Raw genomic sequence first — 10,952 nt, forward strand, 5'->3', positions numbered from 1 at the left:
AATTGTTAGCATTTTAACACATGTCTGGACATTTACTGTAGGTCATCAGTTGTTTGTGAGCTCCATACAGGCAGGCAGGCAGAGTGTGGCCCCTGCACCAGGAGCCCTTTGGCACAGGGGGAGATTAGGAGGACAGGCTGCAGGCAGCACGAGGGGAAGGTACTTCCCTGCTGCAGCTCCCAGTGACAACGAAGGCTCCGGCACCCCGAGCAGATGTCCAGCTGCCCGGGCTCTTTGTGAATGTGTGAAAAAGAGAAGAGAGGGGATGCAGAGAAGAAAAATGCAGCTCTCCTGGGGTGTGAGGAATAGGAGAAGGCCAGTTATAATTTACTGCCTAATCTGTTTTACTGGACCCAATTAGGGGAGATGCTTACAAATTGATTTCAGGTTAATGGTGGCTGGCAGTAATGCCAGGCAGAGCTCCAGCTGAAGGCGAGGTTTTGCTCTGCCTGCTGAGAATAGGTTTAATCTAGATAAAAGACAAATTAGATCATGTTGCTCTTCTTCAGTAAAGCATGCTCAAGGGCCTTGCCTTCACATGATTTGTTAGTTGTTGACTAGCGTGGGGAATGTGCTGATTCCCAGAAATAGGGAAAGTTGATGTAATGGCACTGAACATCTTATAGGCCTAACACAGACCTCCCAATCAGTCACAGAGTTTTAAAAAAATGGCTTTGTTGCTGACATTGTCTACACTTCTTCTCGGATTTTAAATAATAACAATAAAATACACTTTGATTGTTTTTAGACTAAGATGACAATGCTGACTTCCAGCTGGAATAATTTCCATTTAACAGGTGCTCTTCAGAGCAGCAAAATGATCACTCTGTTGTGCCCAACAGAGAATAAAATCATTCAAGCAGCATAGATGATAGAGTTTTGCCTAGATAAAACTGCAGTGCAGGTGTTAGCTTAAGGGATGCAAGAGACAGAGTCTAGAGGAGTTTAGAGATTGTGGCTGCAATAGCATCCCTGAGTAGGGAAGTCCCAGTGCAGTGTTAAGGCCAAATTATTTCTTTTGTACTAAAGAACTGGAAGTCAGGTGCCCTTTGTGTGCTTAAAACCAGTTGCTGGGCATGCACAGTTCCCATCATATGAAGATACATTCTCATGTGGCTACAGTCCCTCTCCACAGTGCAACGTCACTGCTCCCTTTACTGTCCACACTAACAGCAGTAGCTCTGCCTGACTGTGGACACAGTTCTGGTGCAGACATCATCCACCTTGTCTGCTGCAACTCCTGTCTGAGTACAGGGAGGCTGAGACTTTGCCCTAGCACAGGATTACGCCTCTGTCACATCTTGCACCAGGGCTAGGGAGTGGGATCCGTATTGGGATGCAATATGTGACTTGAAATCCAGCATAAGACTGGATTGCTTCTAAAGACTAATCACTGTGGATCCCACATGGCAACAGGACCTGTGCTGGAGGTGTACCATGAAACATGAGGCTGACTCAGGCGAGTGACGTGACATAGAAAATCCTCTGCCTTCTAAAGCAGAGCCAGGGAACCTGGATGCTTAGAGACTTCCATATTGAGAATGTGGCAAGGTAATTCATTGAGCTAAACAATTATTCCTGGTGATTAAAAAAAGTTTTATCTTACTTCACCTGCTGATGAGTTCCAAGGTAGTTCAACACATTTCTATTTATAGAAATTCTCTCAAAGAATGAGAAATGGTGAAGATATCCAAGACCCAAAAAAAAATGGAAATTCAAATTGCACTTCAGTTTCTCTTGAGTTTAGTAAGTAATAATAAATACATCATGCAGGACAACTTCCAGTCCATGTTAACTCCTGCAGAGTAACTATATTAAAAAGTCAGTTATCATGTGTATGATAAGAGGTGAGATTACTAGGAAGTTGCTGTGGATGTATTTCAATGGTCAGAACTGAGATATGCCTGAGATGACTGCTAGAAACCATGGAGAGGTGAAGGACTCATGCATTACATTGTTCACTCTGGGTTGAGCTTTGGCGAACAGGATGGTAGTATAGAAGATGTGCCTGAGAAACAGGAGTTTCACGGTGCTCTAAACCAAAGAATTTGTCAGCATTTTCAAGTTTCTTGGCCAAGACCAGAAGTTCCAAGGCAAACTCTCAGTTTTCCATATAATAGTTCAGAAACCCAAGATAATCTTAGAAAAAAATGGAAGAAAGGGAGAAAGTGAGAGAGAATACCAATGCAGAACCAAGCTTGGCATCTTAGCGCTCAAAAAACAGAGACTCTAAAATAAAATGAAATTTCAGAAGTGCATAAAAGTTGAGATGGGGAATTTGAGAGACAAGGAGAGCGAAGAGAAACTAATACAACTTCTAGCAGCTAGTTTCATTGCAGGAATCCTTTTATGCCTGTTCCTCTGGTTTTTCAAAAGAGCTGTGGGGGCTTGCAGCACAATAGGATAAGGGGCTTCCTCCCATCTGAGGAGCAGAGGTTGCAAATGATCAAGCAAATGCAGAGAGCAAGGGGAGGGTGTGGAGAGCGCTCATTTGTGTTTCAAAGACCAGGAACCTCTAACCTGATTTAAGTGCAGAGGGCTGTAGTTATGACTAATAAAAGAGCACCGTGAGGAAAATCTAGCAACTTAATATAGTGTCGCCTCTTCTTGGTACAGAAAGGACAGTGCCCGTGGTCAAATGTAGAATTCTGCATAACCTGGAAAATACGTGACTTTATATGTGTTCGAAGTACTTCTAGTATATCTGTTATGGGTCTGATGTGCCCTGCTCATAGCTAGAAATGCTGTATAAAATGTGTATGCAGAGGCTTGATTTGCATGCCATTATTTTTGAAATATGGAGGTTAAATATTACGGTACTATAGCAAATTAAATGTATAAACCATCTGTGATCAGAGCCAAGAATTAATAAATAGGACAAATATCAGAAAGATATGTTCTGCAGGCTTGGGGAGGAGTGGCTGGAAAGCTGCCTGGCGGAAAAGAACCTGGGGGTGTTGGTCAACAGCCACTTGAATATGAGCCACCAGTGTGCTGGGTGGCTAAGAAGGCCAATGGCATCCTGGCTTGTGCCAGAAATAGTGTGGCCAGCTGGACTAGGGAAGTGATCATCTCCCTGTACTCGGCACTGGTGAGGCTACACCTCAAGTGCTGTGCTTAGTTTTGGGCCCCTCACTACAAGCAGGACATTGAGGTGCTGGATTATGTCCTGAGAAGGGCAATGAAGCTGATGAAGGGTCTAGAGCAAAAGTGTTACAAGGAACAGCTGAGGGAACTGGGTTTGGTTTAGCCTGGAGAAAAGGAGGATCAAGGTAGAACTTTACAACTACCTGAAAGGAGGTTGTAGTGAAGTGGGGATCACTCTCTCCTCCCAAATAACAAGGGGTAGGATGAGGAAATGGCCTCAAGTTGTATCAAGAGAACAGATTAGGTATTCGGAACAACTTCTTCACCAAAAAGGTTGTCAAGCACTGGAACAGGCTGCCCAGGGAGGTGGTGTAGCCACCACCTCTGGAGGTGTGTAAAAGACATGTAGATGGGGTGCTTAGGGACATGGTTTAGTGGTGGACTTGGTAGTGTTAAGTTAATGGTTGGACTCAAGGATCTTAAAGGTCTTTTCCAACTGAAATGATTTCATGATTCTGTGTGTAACCTGCCATTTCTCTTACAAGTGGCTCACTAAATCAGAACATTGCCACGTGCCTGCAAATGCTACAAAGCTTAGATGTGCTGATTATTAGAGTTATAGCCTGTGTAAAACAGAAGAATTCCGAATTAAAGGTAGCTCGGGAGGTGTGCTACACAGCTGAAGGGAAGCCCATGGCTTCCTAGTTGTATGGGCTGCAGCACCTTTCCCCTTCTAACCTGACAGAAGCAGCAGACTGTGGTCCAGAACAACAATGGCCAGCCATAATGTGGATGCTTGTGATGAGAAATAATAGGTACCTCAGAGCACAGGCATTAAAAGTTACCTGAAAATTACCACAAATGCAGAAAAGTGATAGCGAAGTGGGTGTGACAGGGCCACCCAGAGGCACTTTCCCTGTTCTGCCTGTCAAAGCATGGAGGCATACCATACTCCAAAACGGAATTGAGCTGAACAGACGTCACACAGGTCAGCAGTGGGAGCCACAAAACCTCTCCAGTAAACCACAGAATGTGGTGGATTTTCAGCAACGCTTTCCAAACTGCCAAACTGATAAATTCATCCTCCCAGTGACTGGACTGTTGAAGCGTGGAAATCCAAAACCCAGCCAGACAGTGCTGGCACCTTCATTGTCGTGGGTCCACGGCCTCCTGGATGAGTTCATGAGCACTCCAGCTACCAAATGAGTTCCCTGCCTGAACAACAGTCTAGAGAAGCTTAGCAGAAAAAGGCAACAAGATGGCTAAAATGTCTTCTTGGTATCAAGTGAGGTTTTCAAAAGCTGGGGAGGGTTTTCAAGCACCCACATCTCATTTGGCAACTGTAAATATATCCCCTAAACCCTTTTAGCTTAGGTTTTTGTTGGAGTTTGGCCAAGAGGTGTTATCTGTGCCCCATATTTAGTTCTAACAAAATGCAGTGTCATCTTTAGTATTTGGTGCCAAAATCAGGGGATGCACGTGGGGGACAGTGAGGGTTCAGCCTGCTTTTAAAGGTGACTCTGTGCCCTTCTGAGATGGCCAGAACAGTTCTGGCGGACACTGAAACAGGAGAGGGAGCAAATTTCTGGCAAATTAAGTGTGGCCTGACCAGGAATGTGACGTCTTAGAGGCAGAAAATAGTTTATCCGGATTCAAGGTACCCTAGATTGGTCTTGCTGTGGGTGATGCCAGCCAAAATCAAGCAATTGGCTGGTAGAGAAGATGTGTATTTTGATGATGGTATTAACAGGGAGCACTGAGCACTGAAAGGGGAAAGGGCATGCAGTCCCAAGCGTGAAATAGAAGGAGCCAATTTGGACAAGCAGCCAGCCAGGCTTTACATACGCATGCTGTGCGGGGCCTGAGGGAGCTCCACGGTTGCCAAAAGGTTGTGAACCCCCTCCTTAAGCACCACTCCCTTGTGATGTGCCCTGCCCACAGCAGAAGGAGATGGGCAGAGGTGGTGGCTGGGCAGGCCAGCTGGAGCAGCTGGGACAGACACAGGTCCAGGGCAGGCTGGTCCATCTGCAGACATGGCCCCTCATCCCTTGTAGCCAGGGATGAGCTCCGACAAGCTGAATATGCTCATGAGTTAATTAATTGACTGATCCAAATGAGAAGAGTGAGGTTGAATTATTTATAGGATATTAACGCTGTTGGCACATGCAGGAAATGCTGACAAACTGCAGTAGGCAAAACGTTGAAATGACTGAGTGCTTATTGACGAGTGGAAGCCAGGGATCTGTTTTCAATAATCTGAGTGACAGCCAAGGGAATAGTGAAAGACTTTTTTTTAATTTATTTCCAGATTTATAACGCTCATTTCTCCAGTGCTGCATCATTTGTAAAGAAAGCATAACCACTCTGTTCCATTAGGAAGCTTTTCCCCAGCGCACTGTTAACAAAGCTAAGGGGGCTGCCAGCTCTCGGTGGTGGTGAGGGACCCAGATAGAGCTTGTGAGGGAAACACAGCCAGTGGTGTGCTGATACCCCCACGAGTTTAACCATCCATGTCTGACTTGGCCAGGCAATGGCAAAAAGATTGAAAAACAGCAAAAAGGCATGCTGCCTGTCAAGTAAATACACTCTGATAAAAGCCAAGAGAAGATCCAGCCAAAGATGGGAGATTTTAATGCTGTTTTTCTGATTACAGTCTTTAAAATAAATCATAAGTTTTGTGCATATTAACTCCAGAACATGAAGTCTTTGCTTACCATGGCCTCTCGTTTGCTCTGCATTTGTTTAATTTAACTTAAATTCTATTCTACTTCTGTCCTTGTCTGGAACAGTTGATTGGGATGCTGCTGGCATGCTGTCTGTCCCGGTTTATTACTGCTAACCAGTACGAGATGGTGTAACAAGGTGAGCTTTCCCCATTCTCCCTGCAGTATGTGCCATATGTGCCCCAGCATATTGTCTTGCCTGCGCTGCTTCTGCTGAAGATAGCAGACAAGTTTTAGGTGCTTCATCATGAATTAAGTCTTTGTGTGGGGTTCTTTGCTTTGGGATTTTCGTTTCCCAAATGAAATTTCCCATTTCATTTCAATGGAATTTTCCAATATTCTACCTGGTGGAAAAAAAAAAACAACTAAACAAAAACCAGCAGGCAAGGTACTGTGGAATGTTTTGTCATTTCAGTTTTTCTGTGGAAAAGGGAGGGCAAAATACCTGCCCTGAGTGCTGTTAGCAGCAGAAGCGATCCACACCCGGTCTCTTATCCCCTCTGTTCTCTAGTCTTTCAGGAGCACGATGTCCGGAGCCTGCCTGAAGACCAGGAGCCGCAGGATTGGAGAAAGACTGAAATGAATGTTATAGCACACACTGTCTCTCGCACGCACGCACGCACGCACACCCGCACCCCACGAGCCAGCACGTGCGCGCGCGCTCGCTCCCCACCTCCCGACCTCTGTCCCATGCGTAGTGAACCATTCTGTGCAGTACCACGGTGCCACCGGGAGCAGCCGAGCCCCTCGGCCCCCAGGCCCAGAGCCCACCCCTGCGGCGCAGCGCCGGGCGGCACCGTGTCCATGTTCTTGGTCACACAGTAGTTGCATCGTAAGTTAACAAAGGTAATTCATTAACAGCGTTGATCGGGCTGTGCATGTAGTGACTGGAGGGCGTAATGAGCCTCTCACCATGGTTAATAAGTGTTGCACACGTTCATATAAACCATTATATGAAATATATATTCTTTTGGGTTTATCTTAATTTCTTGTTTTGTTTATTGCTTTACTAAGGTTTTCATCCTTTCCCCCTTCCCTGCACCCGGCCCCCTTCCCCAAAAACAAAGGAATCAGTAACATAACATAAAGATACTTGAAAATGATGTTAAAATGTTGTGCGTGAAAGGAACCGTTATTCCTGATGTTCTTCTACATCTTTGATTCTCTCTCAGTGTTGTATGCCTAGTGCGTATCCCGGTAGGCTTTGTCTAGTGCATTTTGCCTCTGAACCTGATCCTGTGTGATACTGTTATTAAGCTGTGTTGTTGCTTACTGTGAAGGCAGGAATTTTGCTTCCTTTATTTTTATTAGGTAGTTATGAACTAATTGATCTGTGCTGTACTGCGGCCTTCATACTTTTTTTTCCTGTTCTTTCTTTTTCTTTCTTTTTGCATTGGGGTTACAGCCACCAAATACATTGTTGAATCAAATCGAAATAAAAACACACACACACACAAAAAAAAAATCACAAAAAAAACAGGCATATGAAATATTTTTGGGGGAAAGCAAAAGTTTAAAACCTTTTTAAAAAAATAGGACTTTTTTAATAATGCCTCTGTCTAGCATGCCAACAGGAATGCATTGATATTGTGAGTATTTGTGATATACGTATTAATAAATGGAACCATTACAGTTTCTAGCTGCTTCCTTTTCATTCTTTAGTCATAACAAAACTCTTTGGGGGGGGAAGTGAACATGAAACAATGTGTACAGCTTGGAGTGACATGTCTTAATGCATATTTTAACGACTAACTTGCTTGTGACAGAAAAATGTTACTCCCCTGGGAAAAAAAAAAAAAAAGCTGAAGAGCTGGTATTGTTTCAAAACTAGCAAAACCTTCCACAGCTGGTTCCACCATGTGACAAATTCATACCCTCTGCTATGCAATTTTTCTTCTTGTGACTGATAACGTTCTGCAGTGTTTAATTGTCCTTAGCACCGCACACAATTTTGGCACTAAGCATTTCTCTCTGCTTTTGTTGAGGACGGGGAGAAGAAGGATTTGGGGTTGAGGAGGGTGGGTAATTGTTATTTTTGTTGTGTTCATGGAAAAGCAGGCACTTATGTCTTACTTGAACATATAAAGTGTTGGAAGTTTTGGACCAAGCCCTTACATTGGCAAGGTGTACAGAGAAGAGTTGAGGAGGGAAGCCCTGTGGCCCTCCAGAGGAGCTGCACAGCACCTGTGTCCATACAGTCCGCACAGCTGCTGGCGTCCCAGCCCATCCTCCATCCCTCTGTCCATCCATCAGTGCCACCCACCCGGTTCCTCCGGCCCTTCACCTGGAGGGGCCAGCCCTGCATGGTGCCTCCAGCACCAGTTCCTGATGAAGCCGTGCGTGGTGCTGCTGTGGCCAATGCACTCTCACCCACAGCTGTAAAAGGGCTTGCAGCTACACTGGCAAAAACCTGGTGGCAGATGCTGAGGCAGCATGTCTTAAAAACCCCAGTGCCATTTTTGGCTTTAGTCAGCATTTTTAGAGCATGGAAGAGAAACGGAGATTTTTAAATAAGAGAAAAAGAAGATGGTCCACGAATTTAAATCTGTCCTCAGTAAAGCATCTGCGGTGAGGGACCGGGCCATCCTTAAACCTGGAGAACACCAACACACGTCCTGCATAAATGCTGGGCAGTTTGTATATCCTTTGCTGGGGATCAAACGGCTCGGCACGGTCACAGCACTCACATTCGCCGTCTCTTCCAAGGGCTTAAAAACAGCGGTGGGCACGCACTCGGTTGCTGGGGTTACGCCATGCTGGAGCAAAGCCCTTCTCCAGCAAGCACAGGAAGTTTGGGGGGGATGTTTTTCCACACCAGAAAGAACAGGCCCACCAGCTGCCCCAGTTTCCCTCCCCTATTCATCCCTAGACAGGTCTCCCCCACCTTGTGGAGGCAAGGGAGGGGGGAAGGCTGCCACCTCCTCCTTCCCGAGCCACCAGCAACCTTCCGGAGTGGAAAAGCACCAGCGTGTCCTTGGTTTTATTTCTTTTTTTTTTTTTTTTTCTGTTTCCTGAAAGAAAGAGTTGTTTGGGCCAAGAGCTGATTCTTTTGAAGATGCTGATGTTGGGTGACAGGTCAGCAGCCCTCCAAACTACTCCAGCTTGCCTGTCCCCGCTCACAAATGGTGTTTAAGGCATAAGCACTGAATTAAGTCCCTTCAGCAGAGCCCTTCAGTGCGTGCTCGCTTGTTTCCCTCAGCCCAGCAGCGCTCCTGCTTGTACGGGGTGGGCGTGTTAACTGGGCTCTCAACAGCTGCCGTGGAGAGGATCAGGCTGATGAAAGACTTGCCAGGGGCTTCCCCGGTGAGCCGCCCCTGGCTCATGCTGGGGCGGTGCAGCAGCTCCAGGGAGGAGAGTTGTGCTAGCTGACATCATGGCATCCCCGCCCGGGGCGCAGCATCCCCAGCCTTCCCCGCCTCCCGCCTCGGGGAGAAGTGAGGCAGCGGAAAGGGAACCAGGCTGGAGCTGCGGGCCGTGGGTCAGTGTCACCCAGGCGCAGGCGTGCAGGGTCTTCCCTCCCGAGGTGAAGCAGCCCGGGGGAACCAGGGAGGCTTGGCCTGGGGCGCTGAGGCCCACCCTCTGGCACGAAGGAACCAGTGGTGGAGGGGGCCGGCTCCCGAGGTGCTCGACTGGCTCTGGCTGCCTGGTCCCTCCCCGAGCAAACTGCACTCACTGCAATCACTCTGCTCAAGCTGGGCAAAAGGGTGGGCAGCTCTGAGGGTCGAAGTGGGTGATAGGGTGACTGGATGAGTCCCAGGAGGTGTGCAAGGAACAGAGTATGGCTCAGGGACAAAAGTGGGAGATGGAACGGGACTGTGGGAGGAGGAAGAAGCGGCATCGAGATCACCTCATTTTAGTCCGGGTGAGATGCTAGGGGTTTGGCTGCAAGGCCAACCAGCAGCCTCAGCTGGCACATGCATCCCATTCTGAGCTGCCTCCCAGGGCTTGCTTCTGCTGAGGAGGAGGTGTCCAAGCACTGCCAAGAGGATAATATGTTGCTGTGAAGGTGATTTTTCACAGTAGCATCAAGCTGCAGCTCTGAGAGTAGGTGGCCATGCTGGAGGGCCTTGCTGGCTGTCACCATCCTTGGGCAAGCCTCACTGTGAAGAAGAATTGCTTTGCAGGACTGCTTACGAGACAAGAAGTATCTGCAGCTCCTTGGAACATCCAGTGCAGGGGTTAAAATGAGTTTGTCTTCTGTGGCTCTTCCCCTTTAATGACTCATTACTGTTTAAGATAATTTCAAGATTAGCAAATTAATTTGCTGCCAGCCAAGCCTCATGCATACAATACCTGGCATCCCACTGGAGGGGCAGGATTGATTGGGATGTCAGATTTCTACCAGGGCTGAGTTAGGGCTGCTTCACTATGAACCTGTATAACAAAACCAGAAATCTTCATGATTCAACATACAAATGAGACCTGCTCTTTTTTGTAAGTAAGTTTTTTGCCCCCCAAACAAGTAAAATCTGATCAACTTTCTACAAGCTGCTTTTACCAGCTTGGCCCAATTTTCCCGAAAAAAAAAAAGCTGTTGTTTTTGCCTTTTGCTTGTCATTGCACCTGCTCCTGTTGCAGCCAGGAAACATTTTATTCAAAGGACATTTCATTTTTGTCCGTTGTGACCGGAGACATTTGGTTTGTGCAAGCTCATTAAAAGCAAGCCATGCTGAGGCAGCAGCTCCTCGAGCTCTGGAGTCTCTTCTGCTCCGTGACAACTGCAGCCTGGCTATTTTTGGTCTCTGCTGAAGCTATCTATAGGTAACACCAAGTACTTATTTTAGATTGCGGTCCTTCCATGAAGTCAATACCTGGGGTGTCTTGGCCAAGACTTTCAGAAGTGGTAGATTTTGGTCAACTGCCTGGACGTTTTTCAGAATACATCCTCTAGCTTTCAGAAAGCACTGAACAACCTACCTTTTGGGAACCCAGTCCTTTCAAAACTTCTCAGGGCACTCAGAAGCGACAAGTCATTTTTGAAAGCCTTATCTGTTCTTAAAATGTAGATTATTCATCCAAGTAAGAAACATTAGTATTTTTAAAATCTGAATTATTTCCAGAGGGGAAGCGAGGACATCTTTCTGGCTTGCATAGAAGCCATGGGTTTGTGTGCTCTATTGACGGAGAATAAGCGGGAGACAG

The 10,952-nt window shown here is 46.5% G+C and overlaps 1 protein-coding gene across 1 annotated transcript in view; it reads left to right on the plus strand.

The window, feature by feature from the left end:
• Nucleotides 1–7,445, plus strand: part of LOC103769387 (tetraspanin-7-like) — a gene marked incomplete at its 5' end in the record, with an annotated part of 20,620 nt that extends 13,175 nt beyond the window's left edge. The window contains 2 exon segments of the mRNA XM_008936578.1: nt 5,877–5,949; nt 6,322–7,445. Coding sequence (XP_008934826.1) covers nt 5,877–5,945 — 69 coding nt within the window.
• Nucleotides 7,446–10,952: the final 3,507 nt, after the last annotated feature.

Source organism: Merops nubicus, unplaced genomic scaffold, assembly GCF_000691845.1.
Source record: "Merops nubicus isolate BGI_N331 unplaced genomic scaffold, ASM69184v1 scaffold13733, whole genome shotgun sequence".
Taxonomy (NCBI): domain Eukaryota; kingdom Metazoa; phylum Chordata; class Aves; order Coraciiformes; family Meropidae; genus Merops; species Merops nubicus.